This window comes from Capricornis sumatraensis, chromosome 1, assembly GCF_032405125.1.
Source record: "Capricornis sumatraensis isolate serow.1 chromosome 1, serow.2, whole genome shotgun sequence".
In the NCBI taxonomy this organism is placed as follows: domain Eukaryota; kingdom Metazoa; phylum Chordata; class Mammalia; order Artiodactyla; family Bovidae; genus Capricornis; species Capricornis sumatraensis.
The window spans coordinates 12,102,632-12,127,921 of NC_091069.1; the positions used below are offsets into that span (position 1 = coordinate 12,102,632).

Below are 25,290 nucleotides of genomic sequence, written 5' to 3' on the forward strand. Positions count from 1 at the left end.
TCTTTGCGACCCCGTGGACTGTAGCCCACCAGGCTCCTCCGTCCATGGGATTCTCCAGGCAAGAATACTGGAATGGGTTGCCATTTCCTTCTCCAGTGGATCTTCCCAACCCAGGGATTGAACCCAGGTCTCCTGTATTGCAGGCAGACACTTTAACGTCTGAGCCATATCAGACAAAATAGAGTTTAAAATAAAGACTCATACAAGAGATAAGGAAGGACACTACATAATGATCAAGGAATCAATCCAAAAAGAAGATATAACCATTTTAAATATTTGTGCACCCAACATACTGCTGCTGCTGCTAAGTAGCTTCAGTTGTGTCCAACTCTGTGCGACCCCACAGACTGCAGCCCACCAGGCTTCCCCCGTCCCTGGGATTCTCCAGGCAAGAACACTGGAGTGGGTTGCCATTTCCTTCTCCAGTGCATGAAAGTGAAAAGTGAAAGTGAAGTCGCTCAGTTGTGTCTGACTCTTAGCGACCCCATGGACTGCAGCCCACCAGGCTCCTCTGTCCATGGGATTTTCCAGGCAAGAGTACTGGAGTGGGGTGCCATTGCCTTCTCCGGCACCCAACATAGGAACACCTCAACACATAAGACAAACACTCACAGACGTAAAAGGGGAAATTGACTGTAACAATAACTTTGGTGGACTTTAACACCTTACCTACAGCAATGGACAAATCATCCAGACAGAAAATTAAGAAGGAAGCAGAAGCTTTTACTGATACATTAGGCCAGATAAACTTGATTGATATTTATAGACATTCCGTCCAAAAGCTGCAGAATATAGTTTCTTCTCAAGTGCGCACAGAACATTCTCCAGGATAGATAACATCTTAGGTCACAAACTAAGCCTTGGAAAAAAATTTTTTTAATTTATTTTATTATAAAACCTCAATAAATTTAAGAAAATCAAAATCATATCAAGCATGACCACAACCCTGTGAGATTAGCAATCAGGTTTAGGGCTTCCCTTGTGGCTCAGCTGGTAAAGAATCGGCCTGCAATATGGGAGACTTGGGTTCAATCCCTGAGTTGGGAAGATCTCCTGGAGAAGGGAACGGCTACCCACTCCAGTATTCTGACCTGGAGAATTCCATGAACTGTATAGTCCATGAGGTCGGAAAGTCAGACACGACTGAGTGACTGTCACACTTGCATAGGAAAAAAAGAGCTGTGAAAAACACAAACACATGGAGGCTAAACAATATGCTACTAAATAACCAATGGATCACTGAAGAAATCAGAGAGGAAATTTTTTAAGACTTAGAAACAAATGGTAATGAAAACACCACCCAAAACCTATGGGACGCAGCAAAAGAGGGAAGTGTATAGTAGCACAGTTCCACCAAAACAAAAAAACAAGAAAAGTCTTGAGCAACCTAAGGTTACACCTAAAGCAGCTGGAGAAAGAACAACAAAAAGCCCTCAAAGTTAATAGAAGGGAAGAAATCATAAAGATCAGAGCAGAAATAAATGAAATGGAAAAGAAGAAAACGATAGCAACAATCAGTGAAACTAAACACTATTTCTTTGAGAAGATAAATAAAATTAGTAAACCTTTAGCCAGACTCATCAAGAATAAAACGCAAAGGACTCAAATCAGTAAAACTAGAAATGAAAAAGAAATTACAGTTGAACTGCAGAAATACAAAGGATCATAAGAGACTACTACAAGCAACTATATGCCAATAAAATGGACTACCTGGAAGAAAGGGACAAACTTTCCAAGACTAAATCAGGAAGAAATAGAAAATATGAATAGTCTAATCATAAGTAATGAAATTGAAACTGTGATTAAAAATCTTCCAACAAACAGAAGTCCAGGACCTGATGGCTCCACAGGTAAATCCTATCAAACATTTAGAGAAGAGCTAATAACTTCTCTAACTCTTCCAGAAAATTACAGAAGGAGGGACACTCCCAAGCTTACTCTACAAGGCCACCATCAATTACCCTGATACCAAAACCAGACAAAAAAAGAAAATTATAGACCAATATCACCAAGAAACATTGATGCAAAAATCCTCCACAAAATATTAGCAAACCACTAATGCATCATGATCAAGTGTAATTTATCCCAGAGATGCAAGAATTATTCAGTACATGCAAATCAGTTAAGTGATATACCATAGTAACAGACTGAAAATAAAAACCATATGACCATCTCAATAGATGCAGAAAAAGCTTTTTATAAAATTCAACGCACATTTATGACAAAAACTCTCCAGAAAGAGAGCATAAATGGAACCTACCTTAAAGGCCATATAAGACAAACCCACAGCAACCATCATTCTCAGTGGGGAAAAGCTGAAAGCATTCCTTCTTAAGATCAGGAACAAGACAAGGATATCCACTCTCGTCACTCTTATTCAACACAGTTTGGGAAGTCCTACCATGGCAATCAGAGAAGAAAAAGTAATCTTAAAAAGGAACCCAACTGGAAAAGAAGTAGTAAAACTGTCACTGTTTGCAGATGACATAATACTATACATAGAGAATCCTAAAGATGCCACCAGAAAACTGCTGCTGCTGCTAAGTCACTTCAGTCGTATCTGACTCTGTGCGACCCCATAAATGGCAGCCCACCAGGCTTCCCCGTCCCTGGGATTCTCTAGGCAAGAACACTGGAGTGGGTTGCCATTTCCTTCTCCAATGCAGGAAAGTGAAGTGAAAGTGAAGTCACTCAGTTGTATCCAACTCTTAGTGACCCCATGGACTGCAGCCTACCAGGCTCCTCCGTCCATGGGATTTTCCAGGTAAGCGTCCTGGAGTGGGTTGCCAGAGCTGATCAATTAATTTGGTAAAGTTGCAGGATACAAAATTAATACACAGAAATCTCTTGTATTCCCATACACTGACAAGATCAGAAAGAGAAATTAAGGTGACAATCCCATTTACCATTGCAACAAAAAGAATAAAACACCTAGGAATAAACCTACCTAAGGAGGCAAAAGACTGTACTTAGAAAACTTAAGACACTGATGAAAGAAATCAAAGATGACACAAATGAAGAGATATACCATGTTCTTGGATTGGAAGACTCAATATTATGAAAAAGACTCTTCTACCCAAAGCAATCTATAGATTCAGTGCAATCCCTATCAAATGACCAGTGGCATTTTCCACAGAATAAGAACAAAATTTTTTACAATTTGTCTGGAAACAAAAGAGACCCCAAATAGCCAAAACAATCTTGAGAAAGAAAAATGGAGCTGGAGGAATCAGGCTCCCTGACTTCAGACCTTACTACAAAGCTACAGTAATCAAGGCAGCATGATACTGGAACAAAAGCAGAATTGTAGATCAGTGGAGCAGGATAGAAAGCTCAGAGGTAAACCCACACTCCTGTGGTCACCTAGTCTATGACATCGGGGCAAGAATATACAGGGGGTAAAAGACAAGTCTTTCGAATAAGTGGTGCTGGGAAAACTGGACAGCTGCGTGCTAAAGAATGTGTTAGAACACTGCCTAACACCATACACAAAAATAAACTCAAAATGGATTAAAGACCTAAATATAATGCTGGACACTCTTAGAGAAAAACATAGGCAGGACACTCTTCGGCACTCTGACATAAATCACAGCAAGATCTTTTTTTGACCCACCTCCTGCTGCTGCTTCTGCTGCTGCTAAGTCGCTTCAGTCGTATCCGACTCTGTGCGACTCTATAGACAGCAGCCCCGCAGGCTCCCCCGTCCCTGAGATTCTCCAGGCAAGAACACTGGAGTGGGTTGCCATTTCCTTCTCCAGTGTATAAAAGTGAAAGTGAAGTCACTCAGTCGTGTCTGACTCTTCGCGACCGCGTGGACTGCAGCCTACCAGGCTCCTCTGTCTATGGGATTTTCCAGGCAACCTCCTAGAATAATGTAAATGAAAATAAAAATAAACAAATGGGACCTAATTAAACTTAAAAGCTTTTGCACAGCAAAGGAAATCATAAACAAGATGAAAAGACCACCCTCAGAATGGGGGGAAATATTTGCAAATAAAGTAGCTGATAAGGGATTTATCTTCAAAATGTACAGTTTATGCAGCTAAGTATTAAAAAACCAAACAACCCAATAGGAAAAAAATAGGCTGAAGACCTAAATAGACATTTCTCCAAAGAAGACATTAAGATGGCCAGCAAACACATGAGAAGATGCTCAGCATCACTAATTATTTGAGAAATGAATGCCAATCAAATCAAATGAATGCCAATGAGGTATCACCTCATACTGGTCAGAATAACCATCATCTGAAAATCTACAGGGATTTCCCTGGTGGTCCAGTGGCTAAGACTCCTTGTTCCCAGTGCAGGGAACCTGGGTTTGATCCCTAGTCAGGGTACTAGATCCTGCTTGCTACAAGTAAGACCCAGTACAGCTGAATAAATGAAATATTTTTTTAAAAAATCTACAAGCAATAGATGCTGGAGAGATTGTGGAGAAAAGGAAATTCTCCTACACTGTTGTTGGGAATGTGAGTTGGTATAGCCACATGGAGAGCAGTATGTGCGCAGTCGCATTCAGCTCTTTGCGGCCCCATGGACTGTGGCGGTGCTTCTGTCTATGGAATTTTCCAGGCAAGAATACTGGAGCGGGTTGCCATTTCCTGCTCCAGGGGATAGTCCTGAGCCAGAGATTGAACCCATGTCTCTTGCAGCTTCTGCATTGGCAGGTGGATTCTTTACCACTAGTGCCATGCTGGAAACCCATGGAGAACAGTATGGAGTTTCATTAAAATACTAAAAATAAAACTACCATATGACCCAGCAATTCCATTCTTGGGCATATACCCAGAGGAAGCTATACTTGAAAAAGATACATGCACCCCAGTGTTCATTGCAGCGCTATTTAAAATAGCCAGGACATCGAAACAACCCAAATGTCCATCAGCAGAGGTATAGATGAAGATGTCATTCATGTATACAGTGGAATATTGCTCAGCCACAAAAAGGAGCGAAATTGTGTCATTTGCAGAGACATGAATGGATCTAGAGACTTATTTCATACATAGTGAAATAAGTCAGAAAGAAAAACAAATATGTAATATCGCTTATATGTGAAATCTAGAAAAATGGTACAGATGCACTTATTTGTAAAGCAGAAATAGAGACACAGTTGTAGAGAACAAACAAACATATGGATACCAATGCAGGGAAGAGAGGGTGAGATGAATTGGGTGATTGGGATTGATAAACATACACTACTATGCAAAACGTAGATAACTAATGAGAACCTACTATAGAGCACAGGAAACTATACTCAGTGCTCTGTGTGATGACCTAAATGGGAGGGAAAATAAAAAAACTGGGGATATATGTGTATATATATAACAAATTCATTTGCTAACTAACCCAACATTGTAAAGCAACTATACTCCAATAAAAATTAATTTAAACATACAAATAAAAAGCTTTATATACTATTGCCCAAAAGTAAATAAATAAAGCTGAGCCAGAAGAATAATTAGTTAAAGACATAGAGTGAAATTGCAGTTCAAAATTTGCTAATCATGTGGGTCATAGAGATCTCACTGAATAAAGTTCTTTTTTCTTTCCCTTGCTTTGTGGAAATTACTTCTCTTCTCTGCTCTACAGTCCTGCTTCCTTATTTAATTGTTCATGATGTTAGAGTCACTACTTTGTTTCAGGCAGTAATAAAGCAAAAAATTATAAGAAATTAAAATCTTAAAAAATGATGTAAAAATGCCAGAAAGACACAAAAGTGAGTTTGAAGGAGCAAAGGATTTCCACTGGTCATATCTGGGACAATTTGAGCATCAGAACAAATAATGACGCCAAAGGATTATAACCCATTGAATAAAACAGGAGACCATGTGTGCATACTAATATAAATAAGTAAATAGATTAATTAAAAGCAAAATATGTTATTTACACAAAGTCAGTTCAGTCCAGTCGCTCAGTTGTGTCCGACTCTTTGTGACCCCATGAACCGCAGCACGCCAGGCCTCCCTGTCCATCACCAACTCCCGGAGTTTACGCAAACTCATGTCCATTGAGTTGGTGAAGCCATTCAGCCATCTCATCCTCTGTTGTCCCCTTCTCCTCCTGCCCCAATCCTTCCCAGCATCAGGGTCTTTTCCAGTGAGTCAACTCTGCGCATGAGGTGGCCAAAGTATTGGAGTTTTAGCTTCAACATCAGTCCTTCCAATGAACACCCAGGACTGATCTCCTTTAGGATGGACTGGATGGATCTCCTTGCAGTCCAAGGGACTCTCAAGAGTCTTCTCCAACACCACAGTTCAAAGCATTAATTCTTCGGTGCTCAGCTTTCTTCACAGTCCAACTCTCACATCTGTACATGACCACTGGAAAAACCGTAGCCTTGACTAGATGGACCTTTGTTGGCGAAGAAATCTCTCTGCTTTTTAATATGCTGTCTAGGTTGGTCATAATTTTCCTTCCAAGGAGTAAGCATCTTTTAATTTCATGGCTGCAATCACCATCTGCAGTGATTTTGGAGCCTCAAAAAATAAAGTCTGACACTGTTTCCACTGTTTTCCCATAAAGTGATGGGACCAGATGCCATAATCTTCATTTTCTGAATGTTGAGCTTTAAGCTAACTTTTTCACTCTCACGATGGTGTGATCACTCACCTAGAGCCAGACATCCTAGAATGTGAAGTCAAGTGGGCCTTAGAAAGCATCACTGCGAACAAAGCTAGTGAAGGTGATGGAATTCCAGTTGAGCTATTTCAAATCCTAAAAGATGATGCTGTGAAAGTGCTGCACTCAATATCCCAGCAAATTTGAAAAACTCAGCAGTGGCCACAGGACTGGAAAAGGTCAGTTTTCATTCCAATCCCAAAGAAAGGCAATGCCAAAGAATGCTCTAACTACCGCCCAATTGCACTCATCTCTGCTGCTGCTGCTGCTGTTGCTAAGTCGCTTCAGTCGTGTCCGACTCTGTGCGACCCCATAGACGGCAGCCCACCAGGCTCCACCGTCCCTGGGATTCTCCAGGCAAGAACACTGGAGTGGGTTGCCATTTCCTTCTCCAGTGCATGAAAATGAAAAGTGAAAGTGAAGTCGCTCAGTCATGCCCGACTCTTAGCAACCCCATGGACTGCACATACTAGTAAAGTAACACTCAAAACTCTTCAAGCCAGGCTTCAGCAATATGTGAACCGTGAAAGATGTTCAAGCTGGTTTTAGAAAAGACAGAGGAACCAGAGGTCAAATTGCCAACGTCTGCTGGATCATTGAAAAAGCAAGAGAGTTCCAGAAAAATATCGATTTCTGCTTTATTGACTATGCCAAAGCCTTTGACTATGTGGATCACAACAAACTGGAAAATTCTGAGAGAGATAGGAATACCAGACCACCTGACCTGTCTCTTGAGAAACCTGTATGGAGGTCAGGAAGCAACAGTTAGAACTGGACATGGAACAACAGACTGCTTCCAAATAGGAAAAGGAGTATGTCAAGGCTGTATATTGTCACCCTGCTTATTTAACTTCTATGCAGAGTACATCATGAGAAACGCTGGACTGGAAGAAGCACAAGCTGGAATCAAGATTGCTGAGAGAAATATCAATAACCTCAGATATGCAGGTGACACCACCGTTATGACAGAAAGTGAAGAGGAACTAAAAAGCCTCTTGATTTACAAAAAATATTGCTTCAGAAAATGCTTACTCAACACAGAGGGAGAATGATTGATCTTACAGTAGAGACATCAGATGAATTAATCAAATGATTAAAGTGAGCGTCAGCAGAAATGGGATGAATTGAAATCTGAATCAGTAGAAAGCATCAAACAAGCGAGCATTATTCTACAAAGTGATTGGTTTCACTGTCAAGTTCTTACAAATGTAGGAACTGTTCCTGACTGATAGAAACTAGAGTCATAGAAACTGAAGGCAGCACTTGTTCCTGAACTGGATTATTTTGCTATCAAGGACATTATTGGCAGAACTGGAAACGTTTGGTAGGATCTGAGGATTAGATGATGATGTTTCAGTGTCAGTTTCCTGATTGTGGTTATGTAGGAGAATATCCTTGGTGTTTATGAATGACAGGGCATAATACTGGTAATCCACCCTCAAATGGAAAATAAAGGTTTGTTTTTTTTTTCTTTGTAATGTCCTAAAATTCTTCTGTAAGTTTAAGATTGTTTCAGAGCAAAAGTAAACTTGTGTGCCTGCACATGTTCATTTCTACCCTCTGAGAAATTTGAGTAATTTATGAATTCAGATTGAAAACATGATTTAAATCTGGACTTATCCTCTTTTTCCTCTCCTTTAAATTCACTAACAAAGACAGCTGTGAACAGCAGAGAGGGCTCTGGGTTTGAACACAGAAAACCTGTGGTTAGCTTCTGGCTGTGCAGTTCCCAGCTGGCTGATTTGAGTCAAGTTGCTTTACCCTTCGGAGCCTTAGTTTTCAGTCTGTAAAGTGAGGTAGTTGTGAGGCTGAAAACAGCTACCAAATGGGCACAAACGTAAGCTTATTACTATTTTATCAGCACAGAGAATTCCACAGGGTGGGAGAAATAGCTTTTGGATGATTCTGTAAGCAATGTTCTTTTGAGCATTTTAAAGGTGAATCTGTTTTCAATTGAATAATTTGTACTGCTTTATGTTTCATCCTGTGGCTCGATTTCACTAATTAAAATGCACAGCCACCATCCTCTCTTGCATGCTGTTGTAGTCGTTCATTTTTAACTTTCCATAATTGGAGGCTGCTGTGTGTATCTGGTGAACACTCAATAAAATTAATTGAGGGTAATGATGATAAAGACAAGATCTATAGTGTCACCGTTATTTCTCCCTACCACCCCCGCCCTGTAAGCTGGGATTCTTTGCATTTGAAAGTTGTTGCTATGGAGTTGAGAGGATAGATTTGCTGAGAGCTTATGGTATATGATCCATAAAAGGCGGTCATGGTAGGTGTCTCACTGAGTAGAAAATGTCAAACTTGGTGTGGGAGGATCTATTTGGTTCTTTCATTGAGCCATAAGCACTGTCTTTTGTCCAACTCTACTTGAATATCAAACCTATTTCTGTTGTGGGGCCAGCACCTCCCCAGCCCCCTCAATCATGAGGGCCCATAGTTCTCTGTGTGCCCAGACCTCCCTGCAGGTCTCTGACTAAGGGCTCAGTCTTGCCTTTGTTACTTAAGCCTTTTCTTTCTTTCAGGAAAGTCAGTGGAATGAGCTTCTTGAAACTCTGTACAAACTTCCTATCCCTGACCCAGGAGTGTCTGTTCATCTCAGTGTGGTAAGTGGGGGCAGAATATTAGCAATCACTGAGAAACCATTCCATTATTAACAATAAGAAAGAGCCAAATGTGATTTTCTCTTTGTCATATGTGCCTTCCCCACCCCCAAATACTTAGAGATCTCAAGACAGGCCAGGGAGTTGTATTTCTTTCTTTCTCTAGGATTTCATGAGTGAGGGCTCCCAAATGCCCCCATGCTCCTCTCTTCCTGGCTGTCATTCCATCACTAGCATCTCCTGGATGGCAGGTGCTGGGCTTGGAGTGGGACAGCCGACCCTTGCCTCCTCAACCCCTGTCCTGGGTCTCCCTGCCTCACGCTTCGCCTCCTCCACCCCGTGACCCCGCACAACACTGCTGTGTCTATGCCTTTGCTGAAGCCCATTCTGCTTCCCCAAGCCTTCAATACCACCTTTCCTCTGTTTACCAGGGTAACCCATACTCATCCTTCAGAACTCAACTCAAATTTTTATTCCAGCGAAATCCTCCCCTCACACCCCCGAAGGCTTAGGTAAGGTTTTCTTTTTTTGTCCCAAGCATCTTGTACACTTTGCAGTACTTAGTCACAACACTTTGGAACAACCTGTTTTCCTGTCTCCCCCATTGGACTGAACACCCTCTCTTGAGGATGGGAATGGAGACTGCCTAGCACAGTTCCTGGCCAGATTGTTTCCTTGAACTCTCTTACATACATGCTATGTGGTCTGGGTAGAAAAGGCTCTGAATTATAAATTGGGAGATTTCAATCCCCAAGTCATAGTTTTGCCAATGGCCTGAGTGATCTTAATCAAAACCTTTAACGTCATGGGCCTCGATTTCCTCATCTGTCAGATAAGCCATTGGATAAGAAGGTTTTGGGTTTTTGGCTTTTTTTTTTTTTCATATTTTAGTTACTGCGGTTCTCTGGGTCAAACTCTGGTCACGACCTTCTTCAGAATTCTCAGATGGACACTCTTTGGCCAGCTATTGATTATCCAGGGGCTGTTTTCCCCAATGTTGTAGGGTCTGAATGTTTAAAAAGTTTTGTCTTTCAGCTTAACTAGAAGCAGGTACAGTGTTGATAGTCAATGGTAATTATCTCAGTATTTGCCCTCTTAAAGAAAATGAACATGGAAAGGTTTTTTATGATGATCACATTGAAAGCAGTATTACTGCCAATAACTAATAATACATCTACTATATACCAAGTTCCTAATTTATTCCAAGTATATATCTCTAATGTTTAAAACAACTCTAAAAATAGATATTGGCTTTCTTATTTCATAATTAAGACTTAGAGAGGAAAAGATACTTGCCCATCCAAGGTCGTATGGTTAATCAGTGAGATTGGGGCTGTTAAACCCAAGCCAATGTTTTTTTCCACTAGGCCATGAATGTTGAAAGAAAGAAAGGAAGGAAGGAACTGGTAGAGGCTTTTGCTCATTGCAGTGGAGCAGAGGAGGGAAAGAAGCTTTTTCCAAGAAATACTGTGTAAGGAAGAATGTCTGAAAAAGATGAAGAAATGAGCTTTAAACCTGCCCCACTCCTTGCTGCAGAGCTAAGCAACCTTGCCTTTGTCTCTGTCCCTTTTCCTAAGCAGCTTGATCTCACTGCTTCAGTCTGTAATGACATCCGACAGGTAGCTGGGGAGTAGCCGGGCTGGGTCACCAGCTGCTGGGGAGGAAGGGCCTCTCCTTCCCCTGAGTGGCTGCCAGGCCTCAAGGACAAGCCATTGCCGGGGCAGGAAGAACTGTTGGAAGGTGCAGCTGTTTCATGCCAGTGGTTTCTAGGAATGTTTCTGACCTCCTCTGGTCCCAGCATTTCATGGGCGATGGAGCAAGACAGAATCTCAAAGGACAGCCTGGGGACTGCTTGGTTTGGGGATTGCATAGGCTCACTACTTACAATCTGTTGCATTTGTAAAGGCAGATATTTTCTTTTTTTCCTGTTCACAAGGAATTCCTCTCTGTGTGTTTCATGTCTGAAGAGTTAGTCCCATCTAGATTATAAAGGCTGAAAAGATGATAAAATGACAGTCTTGGACTTTTTGTCTTTAGTCACAAGAGAGTGTTTCTATGTGTCTGCTGTAGGTGATTGAGAAAAATTGGAATATAAACTAACAATTGACAATGGTGATAATTTTCTATTAAAATACCATTGATGGAATGCTAGACACTTCACATATAAAACATTTATTCTTCAGAACAGTTGTTCTGAACAGTTCCCATTTACAGGTTAAGAAAAAATAGCTTCTGAGCTATTAAGTGGAATTGCCTACGATCACATAACTATTAAGTGGCTGACTCTGCACTTCCAGTCCTTTCTCCCTCACTGTGCTAATCCTTATTCAGTGCCTTCATCACCATGTGGACTGCCGTTACTGAACATTTCCTGGGACTGCCTTCTAGCCATTTGGTATAAAATTTGGTATCTTATGGCATCGAATTTAACCTTGTATTTTCCTTTTACTATTTTAATCTTTGTTCTTGAGTTGACTTAATTAATTTCCCATAATGAATATGCTACATGATCTCTGCTGCAATGCTTTTATTATTATTATTTTTAATTGAAGGATAATTTCTGTATTGTGTTGGTCTTTACCAAATATCAACATGGATCAGACATAGCTTTACCTCTGTCCCCTCTGTTGTAATCCTTAATGTATAATGTTTTGACACAGAGACACCGATTTTGGAATAATGCACTACAAAGGGTATTTTCTTAAGTTATCTTTTAATATTTGTTGCGTTTTCCTTTTTAGTTTATTTAATTCAAATAGCTTTAGCTATGATTTGCTCATAAAAAGCACAGGTGTAACAGTCGTTATCATGGAAAGAACATAGCTCTGGTTATGCAAACCTGGTTTCAGTCCTAGTTCTGTCACCAACTAGCTGTATGACCTTAAGTCACTTTACTTCTCTAAGCCTTAATTTACCCATTTGTAATATGGAGATAATTTCTTAAAATTTCCTGTGGAAATTAGAGATACTGTTTATAAAGTATCTGGTGGTACTTTATACTTGGAAGGTAAAGGCTTCCATATAGCAGATGTTCGTAAATATCTGCTGAATATTAGAAAAATAGCTTATAATGTTATTGTTGGCCTTTTTATTATTGGAAGCCTTTCATTTTAGGAAGCCTGTGCAACTCATTTTTCCAGAGACTTACTTATTTTGTAGTTATCCAAGAATGGGGGGTGGGAACTTCCTGAAATGTCACTTGGGGGTCTAGGTTTGAACTTAGGCCATGGCTAAGCTGACATTCTCTGTATGTGACCTTTCCTGGCCTTTGCACAATCCCTTCTTTAATTGGCCAGCACCAAGCTCTTTCCATTCCTGCTTGCCATTGTTCTCTGAGTCTTTAGTGGCACAGAGGAGGTGTCATCAGTTCATCCTATTTTCATTTAACTCAGAGACACATGCTTGTTACATGCATGGAGACGTCTCCTTAAAAGTTCTCTGAACAGGTCAGGGTTTCAACTCCACTGATTCAGCTCCCTTCACTGGAATTTGCACGGAAGTCAGAAGGCTTACTTGGAGAGCATGCATAGTTGAGAGACATTCTCCACTGTTAGCCATCTGCAGTGTCTCACTGCAACAGTCCCTCTGCTGGAGCTGTCCTTAACATCCCTTGGGCCTTGGGGACAGATTTGGCCCACAGTTTATAGATGAGTATAATCTCAGATGCTGAAATTAAATTGCAGGTTTGGTTGGTAAAGACCATTCATGAGTAAACCTGGTGATATTTGGTCCCTGGAGTCCACATGCCTCAGTGAACAATAAATTATGAAGTCTGCAGCTTTCATGTGTTCAGTAGCCTGAAAATGTCATATGAGAAATTACCCTTTAACTTCTTTGAACTGTTCTTTTGTATTTCCCAAAGATGTTCCTTTCTCATGGAAAAGAACTCCATCTACCAAACGATGATTTAATGTATCTGGCTTAAATCCAATATTATCCAAAGAAAATATTCCTTAGACTATTCTCTATGAGTGAAATGATTGTTTCTGTAGTTGAATGAGGAATTATCTTCATATCATTTACCTGATTTCTGAATATTGTGCTTGTTGCATACTTTTGCAGGAATAAATATCTTTTATCTTTCTTTCCCAGCATTCTTATTTTACTGTGCCTGATACCAGAGAACTTCCCAGCATCCCTGAGAATGTAAGTACTTGGGCAGATGTGAATTAAATTTTTATTCTTCATTTTTTACTTATTTTGAAAGAAAATAAAGGGGTATATTTTCCTACTATAAAAATAATACATTATAAAAGCAAAACCATATAGAGAATATTTGAAAAATATAGAAGTATAAAGACAAGAAATAATCATTATTCATGCTTTGCAAAGTACTCACCTATTAACATACTGGTGTCTCATTGTAGTCTTTTCAGAATGTATTATTTACATAGTTAGAATTACCTCTTATATAAGCATTTTGCCATTTCATTCATAATTTTTTTTTTTACTGCATGATATTCAGTTTGATGTGTTGTTTACTTAGCTATTTCCTTCCTGTTGTGAACTGAGTTGGTTTTACTTTTTCTTGTAGATAAAATGCTATTATATAAAGACTTCTCGCATGAAGATTTCTTTATTAGAGTCAGTTCAGTTCAGTCTCTCAGTTGTGTCCGACTCCCTGCGACCCCATGAATTGCAGCGTGCCAGGTCTCCCTGTCCATCACCAACTCCCAGAGTTCACCCAAACTCATGTGCATTGAGTCGGTGATGCCATCCAGCCATCTCATCCTCGGTCGTCCCCTTCTCCTCCTGCCCCCAATCCCTCCCAGCGTCAGAGACTTTTCCAATGAGTCAACTCTTTGCATGTGGTGGCCAAAGTACTGGAGTTTCAGCTTCACCATCATTCCTTCCAAAGAACACCCAGGACTGATCTCCTTTAGAATGAACTGGTTGGATCTCCTTGCAGTCCAAGGGACTCTCAAGAGTCTTCTCCAACACCACAGTTCAAAAGCATCAATTCTTCGGTGCTCAGCTTTCTTCACAACTTTCACATCTATACATGACCACTGAAAAAACCAGAGCCTTGACTAGACGGATCTTTGTTGGCAAAGTAATATCTCTGCTTTTGAATATGCTATCTAGGTTGGTCATAACTTTTCTTCCAGAGAGTAAGCGTCTTTTAATTTCATGGCTGCAGTCACCATCTGCAGTGATTTTGGAGCCCCAAAAAATAAAGTCTGACACTGTTTCCAGTGTTTCCCCATCTATTTCCCATGAAATGATGGGACCAGATGCCATGATCTTTGTTTCCTGAATGTTGAGCTTTAAGCCAGCTTTTTCACTCTCCTCTTTCACTTTCATCAAGAGGCTTTTTAGTTCCTCTTCACTTTCTGCCCTAAGGGTGGTGTCATCTGCATATCTGAGGTTATTGATATTTCTCCCAGCAATCTTGATTCCAGCTTGTGTTCTTCCAGCCAAGTGTTTCTCATGATGTACTCTGCATAGAAGTTAAATAAGCAGGGTGACAATATACAGCCTTGACGTCCTCCTTTTCCTATTTGGAAGCAGTCTGTTGGTCCATGTCCAGTTCTAACTGTTGCTTCCTGACCTGCATACAGATTTCTCAAGAGGCAGGTCAGGTGGTCTGGTATTCCTATCTCTCAGAATTTTCCGCAGTTCATTGTGATCCACACAGTCAAAGGCTTTGGCATAGTCAATAAAGCAGAAATATATGTTTTTCTGGCTTTTTCCATGATCCAGCAGATGTTGGCAATTTGATCTCCGGTTCCTCTGCCTTTTCTAAAACCAGCTTGAACATCTGAAAGTTCACGGTTTATGTACTGCTGAAGCCTGGCTTGGAGAATTTTGAACATTACTTTACTAGTGTGTGAGATGAATGCAGTTATGTGGTAGTTTGAGCATTCTCTTGCATTGAATTTCTTTGGGATTGGAATGAAAATGGACCTTTTCCAGTCCCATGGCCACTGCTGAGTTTTCCAAATTTCCTGGGATATTGAGTGCAGCACTTTCACAGCATCATCTTTCAGGATTTGGAATAGCTCAACTGGAATTCCATCACCTCCACTAGCTTTGTTCGTAGTGATGCTTTCTAAGGCCCACTTGACTTCACATTCCAGGATGTCTGGCTCTAGGTGAGTGATCACACCATCGTGATTATCTTGGTCATGAAGATCTTTTTTTTATTAGGGTAGATATACTCAAGTAGAATTGTGCTCCTACTACATTTTTTAATTCACTTAAGAAAGTAAAGGATTTGTGGATAAAAGTGTAAGGACCCCCACCCCTCTCCCTTAAAAACTTAGCAGTGAAGTTGAGTCTGAGACAGCAGAGGGTAATATTTGCCCCCTGAACAAGCTGAATCACTTGCTAGTCTAAAGACATATTTCAAAATATTTTACTTGAACTGTGCATAGTACTATGTAGAGTTAAATACAGAATCACCACCACTAAGGCACTCGATTACTTTTTTAAGTTGTGGCAAAATACACATAACATAAAATTTACTGTTTTAACCCTCTTTTAAATATATAATTTCATTGGTGAACACGTTTACATTATTGTGCAAGTGTCACCAACATCCATCTCCAGAATTTTTTCATCTTTCCCAGCTGAAACCAACTCTTTAAACAACTCATTTCCCTTCTCTTCCCATCACCTGGCAACCACTATTCTGACTGTATGAATTTGACTACTCTAGGCACCTCATTTCGGAGAAAGCAATGGCAACCCAGTCCAGTACTCTTGCTTGGAAAATCCCATGGACGAATGAGCCTGGTAGGCTGCAGTCCATGGGGTCGCTAAGAGTCAGGCATGACTGAGCGACTTCACTTTCACTTTTCACTTTCATGCATTGAAGAAGGAAATGGCAACCCACTCCAGTGTTCTTTCCTGGAGAATCCCAGGGACGGCAGAGCCTGATGGGCTGCCGTCTGTGGGGTCGCACAGAGTCGGACACGACTGAAGCGACTTAGCAGCAGCAGCAGCAGCAGGCACCTCATTTAAGGAGAATCATATCATATTTGTCCTTTTGTGTTTGGTTTATTTCACTTAGCATAATGCATTTGTGGCTCATTCATGCTGTAGCATGTCAGAATTTCCTTCTTTTTTAAGGCTGAGTAATATTTCAAGAAGAGGTAGAATTGGAATTCAAACATTAATCTTTTTGATACTAGAAAATGAAATCTCATATACTTTGCTACCCTTTGAGCCCATAATTTAACCTTTATCTCCCTCAAAATTCCATTGAAATGACAAAAGAACTATAAAATTAAGGAGAAAAATGTCCACTTAATGGTAGAAGGAGCCACCATGAACTAGGAAATTTGAGGAATTCCTGCAATTTAAAGATGATTATTGAGCAGTCAATAAGGTCTAGACAGTGAAGAAACCCCTCTAAAACGGGAAAAGTCCTATAGGAAGAGCAGAAACCAGGGATGTGACCTGGAACATTTATAAACATTGATTATGTGCTAGATTGCACTGAAGAATTCAAAATAGGAAAACTCAGATTTTTCACAGGCCACCATCTTTTATTACAGTGAAATAAAACTAGAAATTAAATATTCATCCACTTGAAGGAATAGTTGGGTCAGAGAGAAGAAGACATTGAAATTGGCTATTATTTAGATATTAATGATCATATCAGAATCTTTCCTTTTGGACCAGTTTTCTCTTGCCAATAGTGTAAGCTTTATTACAGGTGTTCTGGAAGCTGAGTTGGGTGGTAGCTTATAGGATATGAACATTTAGCCTGTATACTTTAAGCACCCCTCCTATTTTTATTTAATTATGTATCCCCTGTGCTCAGCTATACCTAGTGTCCCCAAGTCTTTCTGGTTACCAGAAAGTCAACATTTATTCCTCAGGAAGAGTGCCAAAAGGCTAGTTGACTAGCTGAGTGAGCTGGGAGAGGAGAATCTTGGGATTGAATACTCTTATTTTTATTCGCACCCTTCCCTTAGCCTTTAGAGGTGCTGGATGTCTGTCTCCAATTCCTGAACTTTTCTGGAGTTCTGTGATGTGAGTTGGGCTGGATTCCTGCTGCCCTTTGCCCTGGTCCCAGCCTTTTCTGGGCTGCCAACTCAGTCTTCTCTAGTTTCTCAACCTTGGTTGATACTCTTGATACCCTGGACCAGATAATTCTTTGTTGTTTAGTGTTGTCTTGTATGTTGCAGGGTGTTCAACAGCGTCCCTGGGCTCTATCCATTGTAAGATGGTACCACCATCCCCAGCTGTGACAACTAAGAGTATCTCCAGATATTGCTAAAAGTTCACTGGGGGTGAATGACCCAGGTTGAGAACCATTTCTTTAATAACATCTGGCTTCCAAAAAATTTGACATCTCTCTTCTATTACTCTCTTTTTTCTCCTGTTCTCTGAGGTTTATGCCTTTCAAAATTATATCACTGTGACTTTTCCTGGCTGAGGGCTGAAAGTTGCATGGTATCAGAAGAGACAAAAGCAAATACATGTGTTAAATCCATGGAAATGCCCACATGTTTTAACTATGCTTCACGTATTAATAGACATTTAGATTGCTTTTAATGTTCTGCTATTATAAATAATGTTATAATAGCAGTCATTGCCTAAGTTAAATTCATCTTTTAATTTTTTAATTTTAAGGACTGCAAATTCCTTAAGAACTGTAAGGTACCTGAAAGTCCTGGTAATTTCTCAATTTTCAAAACCACAATTGCTGAGACTAGAAATAGTGTAGGAAAAAATACTTCATCTTTTTCTTAGCCCCACTTCTAATTCCTTTCCACACTGTATGCCACCTCCCCTGCCCCCACCATTAAAAAAAAAAAAATTTGCATTCCCTCTGCTGATTTTGCCACTAATGAACCAATTCCCTGCGTATGACCCATTGTCCTCTAAATCCTCCTTTGCAAACCAGTAAAAGGCTGGCCTTGTTTGTTTCTAAGCAGGAATAATAAAAACAATCTGCCAGCCTCCTGACATACATGGTTCCATTTAAATCCTTACAGCTACTCTGTGAGAGGTAGACGTGAGCCTCATTTTACATGTGGGGACCCAGGGCTCACAGGCCTGAGGTTAGAGCCCAAGGTCTCCTTCCAAATGGGGTGTAGTGACCCAGGTTTGTAAGGAACCAAAGCATTTTGTTTCCATTATACCCCCCTGCCTCAGTTTGGTTGACTTTTGATATTTATGAGGAAAAAGGAAAAGAAATGGTTTTTGCTATTTCAAGTATGAAATGAAGCAGGAAAGCTTTTCCTCTAAGGAGAATCTGAACTTATATAGGACCAATTTGTGTGATTTTTGACATAGACTCACTGTTGAGCTCTAGCCATGTTGAAATTTGCATTTTACTCTCTTGGTGATTTTTCAAGGATTAATTTAAAATGACTGAATTGCTGCATTGCAAATTGAAACAAGCAATAACGAAGGAGTTGTTAATATGATGTAGTCTGCTGGTGGAAAGAACATGAGTTTTTGAGACAGCCAGACACTGGGCTCTACCACTCTGGGGACCTTGAGATACTTATATTCTCTAGGCTCCTCATCTAATAAAGCAAAATGGGAGGAACAAATGAAGTATTACATGTAAAGTTCCAAGTTCAATGTCTGGTGCAACAGAGATACTGCTTTTGATGATCCTTTCTTTCCCTTCATCCTTTGGCTCTCCTTTAATTCTAGCCTTAACCTCTCTTGAGTTGCGGTGGAGGGCTGGGGTGCATTACTTCTTGGAGCTTGTCTTTTCTTGGTTTTTGCTGACATTCCTGGCTGTGAAGATCAACACTTCTCATGGAGTGTATGTTTGGCTACGAAAGCCTCTTAGCAGCCACCATTGACTGGAAATGGTACAAGGAATGGAGTCCAGGACACTCGTGCCTGTCATGTGGAAGGTGTGGTGTATACTATATGATTATCTCCTCTTAGCAACATACTGAACTAAGAGAACAGGAAAAGGGTAAAGGGATTGGGGTATTCTGTCACCAGATAATCCTATTCTTTGGACGATTTCAGGGAAGGATTAACATGCGAGACAAAGGAGGTAGTACTGGTTGAACACCCACCATGGGTCAGATCAGGTGCTATTAATATTTGTTATATCATGACATCGTCACAGCCACCTTACAGTGTGGTCGTTATCCCTACTCTGAAGAGGAAATGAAGCCCAGAGATGTAAAGTAATTTGCCCCTAGCCACCCAGCCAGTCACATTTGGGTCAGTCTGATTCTAGCACCAAGATGCTGCTGGGTCCTGGCCCTCCACTCCATGGCTCCCGGTACTTTCCTAAGAAATCACTCATCCTAAGTGTAAATATATAATTAATTGTGTGACTGTATGTTTAATTTCTGCTTCCATTGGACAGGGGTCAGTATTTTTTCAGCACTGAATCTCCATAATTAACACTGTACCTAGAACAGAGTAGATATTCAGTGTACATTTATGAAATGATAAAATGAATGAATGAGCAATGCAGTCACTCTCAGGAAAAGGAAAAATAACAGTTCCTTTCACTTGGCTTTTGGGCCAGTGAGTCTGCAAGATGTTAATGAAAAGCAAATGTAGAAAATTAATTCTTTCCATTTTCAGATCCCTGTTGAAGTTAATTCTCATTATTTCTTCAGTTTCTGTGTAAAAATATTTTCTTCCTTTTCACTGAAAAACTATCACTATGTAATTGCTCTTCAGGGTTTTTTCTGTCTATCAAGCTAATACATGTAGGAGTGAATTTTATATGGGCAGTAATTAAATGAGCATAAATTTTTATAAATTTTAAACAGTTGACCTGCATATTTTAAAAAGTCACAGATCACAAACAAATATGTATTAATAATTACTTTGTAAACTGGCTGTATAAGGGATTTTTTTAGTGGCTAGGCTTTGAAGTTTACCTTTGATTAATGGATAATCATATAGACCTTCTTTCAGAATATTAAACAAACCTGTCTTAATTATCTGGCCTGTGTCATTCCAAGTGGTTAATGATGCGAGGAAAGCATTTAGAATGGACAGTTACATATAACATTGGCCAGACTCTGCTCTGTCAAAAGATGCACCATGATATAGAAAAGATTCATGAACTCATTGTGACTTTCAAAAATAAACAAAGTTGAGGTGGTAGTAGAAGACCTATTATCAAGTACTGAGATTATAGAGAATTCCATTGTTGCTAATAAGAGTTGTCAGGTAATTGTTTATTCTAATGGTTTTTCCATTCACACAGAGGGATAAAGTTGACCTCTGGGTAAACTCTGCTTTCTTTCCTATAATATACTTCTCTGACTTGATTGCTTATGTGAGTATGTGGGATTCTTTCTCAAACTGATTATTTTAGAATCCAAATTTATAATTCCTTTTTAAGAATCCTACACAACTAAAGTAACCTAAATTCTTTTTTAAAAAATTGAGGATTTTAAAGATTTACATTATGGTAAAATAATCTGAGCAGGAGCTGTTTCAGGAAATAAGTTCATGGGCAAAACCAGCCTCTTGTACTGTCTCTTCCAGATATAGTACAGTAAGTCTTTATCATCTATACTGTGTATGAAGCTGAGAGTGACAAAGACTAATAAAATGACAGACCGTGGGGCGGACTAGCATCTGTTTCAAAGGCTCCAAGGAGTAGCCAGCTTAGAGTCTGTTCTTTGGTTTGGGGATTATCTCATTTCCCTAAGGTACTGAACCTAAGACGCTTTTTCTCTAAGCTCCACTGTATCCCCTTCCATCCTGAGGCTCATTGCACCCACCCCCCATTCCCCGCCCCTGATCACCACACCCATCCCCACCTGCTTCCTCACCCGGGGCGTGGATCACCGTGAGCCTGAAGTCCCCAGCCACCTGGACTGGCACGGCAACCAGCAGGGACAGCTAGCAGGCAGCAGCCATTATGGGGCTTCTCCTGGGGGAGATGGTGTTCTGCCAGGTGTCTTCCTTTCTTCTTTGTCTGGATTTAGAGCCACAGAGAGTTAGAGCTGGAAGGGTTCTTTGCCGCTCTTGCTTTGTGGAGATGAAAAGCCTGGAGAGTCTAAGGAACTTGTGCAGCACATGCCTCTTTTGAAGCTTAACTTCCAGGCTGCTCTGTCTCTGTTAACCAGAGACCTTCCTCAGAACTGAGCCCCATTCAGCCTGGGAAGTGGTCAACTTTGTGTCCCTGCTTCTTAACCCTATAGAATGGGCCCATATAATAAACCCTAGACATAAAGGAGGATGCTCAGAGGCGCATAACTATATGCAACTGAAATAATGCTTAAACTCTGTGAATATAAAAGGACTGTTCTTCCTGAAGCCTAAAAAACATACTGGCACTGAGAAAACTCAGCCCTTTTGAGCATAGACACTGGGAAGCAGTCCCTCTAAGCAGGGTTTTCCTTTTCTAGAAGATGAGTCACATGGAAGAGTAATTATCAGGGAATAAAGGAAGTGGTTATTCCCTGATAATTGATAATTGGCTTAGCCATGATGACATTATAACCCAGGACACTAGGCCCAAGACTAGGGGTACACTTTGTTTGACAGCATTGGTGGTTCCTTAGAAGGACAATTGATTCTTTATCAAAAGAGTGGACTTTCCTTTAAAAAAAGAAAACTTGTCAGGCAAGTGGACAGATGTGGAGCATAGGAACCTGGAAGTCAGGGGCTTGTCCCAGATCCTTCCAACCGCCTTTTCAAGTCTAACCATTATCAAGTCCTGGATTCCAGTTTACAGAGATCTGTGACATCCATATGCAAAGTTTTTATTTGAATAACTTGTTTTAATCATTCTCTCCCTGAATATGGCAGTAGCACCTGTTAGCTGCTTGCCCCCTCCTGTACATCCTCCCCAGGACCTCTAGGGAGATTCTTCTGCAGCACAGATACGCTTTTGTCCTAATCCTTTTGCAGCTCCCTGTTAGCTGTGGGGAAAGTCTAGGCTCCCGTAGGCTCTGAACCCAGCTTCTTTACCCCAGCATATTCCCTGCCCTGCACCCTGCCCTTCACTCCACTGACCTGCGTAGAGCAGCTCTCTCCCTCTTGCCTCTGGCTGGAACATGCTTCTCCCCCGTGCCCTGAGTGAACCCTCTGTTGGAGGCCTAGAGCAAGTGTCTTCTCCTATGTCAGGTCTTCCCCAGCCTTCACCCCATATCCATCTGGTAGAGTTGAATCTTCCCTTCTCATCCAGTTGTGGAGCATGTTTAGCCAGCATCAGAGTTCTAAGCCTGGCGTGCTGCTGCAGTCCATGGGGTTGCAAAGGGTCGGACATGACTGAGCAACTGAACTGACAGTTCTTGGCATACCAGGTTTCTGAGTTCAGTGCCACTCGTGGAAAGTGGGGATCATGTTTAGTTAATCTCTGTGGGCACAGCTCCCAGGGTTTACTAAGCACTTAGTAGGAGTTAGCAGTATTTGTTGACTAGCTGATTATAGGAGACAGAAATGGAAGACTGAAGACTTAATTCCAGTGAAGCCAAGTGCTGGGAGAAAGTGGCATACCTGTGTATTTTATAAATACAAGCTCACAGTACGTTCTGGCTGCAGTCCTGACACAGGACTACTGGCCACGGAAGCCTTCTTATTCCACACTCCCTATACTGTGTTCTTACCTGAGAAATACGGTTGATCTAGCTGTGGCATGTGTACCCACCTCTGGGTACAGTTCTCCTTGCCCCCTGCCCTAGTTACTTGATGAACAAACTGCCTATTTCTTTACATTTTAAATAATGTAGCTTCAGATACCTTTTAAAGCTACCTTGCCTGGTTTTGTGAGTCTCCAATGTCAATTCTTTTCGTGTGGGCCCTTCCTCATTACTAAGTAATTGATCACTTCATCCAGTTCAGACCCAGGTTTTCTGAAGTCAAGTGCTGCATTCTTCCTAACACACCATCCAAGCCCTCGTGTTTCTTTTATACCACCTTCTCACACCTGAGCTAATGAGCTGTAGTCTTCAGTCAGTGGCTTTCTCCACTCATCGATTCCCTCTTTCATCAAACTGCTAGATGATGGGGTACGTCATTTTACCCTAAGGGATCTCAGTCTGGTGGCAAAAACATACTTGTAACTGAGTGATTATAAGATAGAGACAAATTGTCATGGAAGCACAAAGGGCAGCTTGAAAAATGAGGAGTTGAGGAAACCTTTCAGGAGGAGGTGACATTTGAGCTGGGTCTTGAAAAGTAAATGGGTGTCCTTAAGGAAGGGAAAGCATTCTAGGTGGAGTAAGCAATGGAAGTAAAGGCCTAGGGGTGTGAAAAGCATGACAGGTTTGAGAAATTGAGGGTTGCTGTAGCTTAAGCCACCAGATGCTTAAAGGCAGGGGGAAGGGGGCTCCTCCCTCTGAGGGGTTTTCTTCTGAGATGAGGCTTGGTGGGAACTGGAAGGGCTCCCTCCAGGTGTTCCCAAGGTCTGCTCTGCCCCATAGGTGCTCCCAGGGCTGAGCGAAGTTCCCAGGGCTGTGGCCGATCCCACCCACTCCCCACTGCCGAGGCGGGTGGTGTCCCAGAAGGAAAGAGGCAGGGAGGAAGCAGATAAGAAAGACAGCTTCTGTTTAGACACAAATATCTTGGTAATCAGCACAGATGGGATGAGAAATACCAAAAAAAGTACATGACAGTTTAGAGAGAATTTGGTTAAATGTTACATATTTTTAACATACCTGAGTAGAGTTTTTGGAACAAGCACCTGAATCCTTCAGAACCTGATTGGGTTGGGGGTTATGCCTCAACCAAGTGGTGTTTTTATTTCAGAAATGTTCCCTTCCCCATCCACAAAAGTATCCTTGTGATTTTTTTTTTCTCCCACCAAAATAAGGCACAGGATTTGTCTCTGACGCTGTGTCTCCCTATTTGGACGGCAAGCTGTGTAACATATTTCTACCCAGCGTGAAGCTTCTTGGCAGACTCTTGAGGCCACGTTTTGGTGGCTTCAGAGTTATCTTTGGATCTGTCAAAAGTGCTAATGGGCTTTCTGGCCTTCTTTAAGCTCCTCATTTCTATTTTCTTTTTACTTCCATCCTCTCCTAAAAGAGAAATGCATGTAATTCATCAGCAGTTAAGCATTTGACTGAAATGCTCAGCTGAGGGCCTTGTATTTTGTTTGCGAGAATAGCTCTGCCGTGTCACTTGTCTTCAGAACAAACCCTACCCTGACTTCATTAGCTCAGCACTCCTCAGTCCACTGGGCAAGAGATGCACTTGTTGACTAATTCCGACTGACTTTCTTGCTTGCTTATTTTGTTTTTCGAGTTTGTGAAGAGGCAAATTGCTGTGGTGGTTAGAGCCAGAGTTTGGGGTCCAGGAAACTTGGTTTGGAAACTTGGCCCTTTCTAGCTGAGTGACCTTTGGAAGACTGTTTACCCTTCCTGAGCCTTAGTTTTCCCATCTGTAAAATGGAGATGATAATGCTTTTCTCAGGGTTGTTGAGAAGATTAGAGAGAACATAGGTAAAGTGCCTATTGTCTGGCACATAAAGGACTACTCAGTAAATAGAATAACAGTTTTTAACAAAAATGCTTTTTCTTTGGCCATACTTTGATCCTGCATTGTTCTTTCCAAATATAGATTTTTATCTACTATTTTTAGTGGTGTATAAAGGAAAAAAAACAATGGACTTGAATTTGAGGAAATTCAGGGAAATAGTGATGGACAGAGAAGCCTTGTGTGCTGCATTTATGGGGTCACAAAGAGTTGGACACAACTTAGCGACTGAACAACAGCAACAATAAAGAAAAAAAGCACAGATTTAGAGACAAACCTACCCAAGACTGAACAATGCCTTATCCACTTACTGTATGACCTTGGTCAAGTTACTTCTCTGTACCTCTGTTTTCTTATCTGTATTATAGAGATGATAATAAAACTTCCCAGGTGGCTCAGTGGCAATGAATTCACCTCCCAGTGCAGGGGCCACACAAGATGTGGGTTTGATCCCTGGATCAGAAAGATCTCCTGGAAGAGGAAATGGCAACCCACTCCAGTATTCTTGCCTGGGAAATCCCACGGACAGAGGAGCCTGGCAGGCTACAGCCCATAGGGTCGCAAAGAGTCAGACATGTCTGAATACACACACACACAGAAGAGATATTTATTCAAGGAGTGGCTTCAAGATGAATGAAATAATATATGTAAAGCATTGTGTATTGTGGATGTTTAA

General features: G+C 41.0%; 1 protein-coding gene across 1 annotated transcript in view; it reads left to right on the top strand.

The window, feature by feature from the left end:
- Positions 1 to 25,290, top strand: part of DENND1A (DENN domain containing 1A) — a 539,355-nt gene that overhangs the window by 265,434 nt on the left and 248,631 nt on the right. Inside the window, exons 7-8 of the mRNA XM_068966275.1 lie at positions 9,153 to 9,233; positions 13,323 to 13,376. Coding sequence (XP_068822376.1) covers positions 9,153 to 9,233; positions 13,323 to 13,376 — 135 coding nt within the window. The remainder of the gene's footprint in view (positions 1 to 9,152; positions 9,234 to 13,322; positions 13,377 to 25,290) is intronic.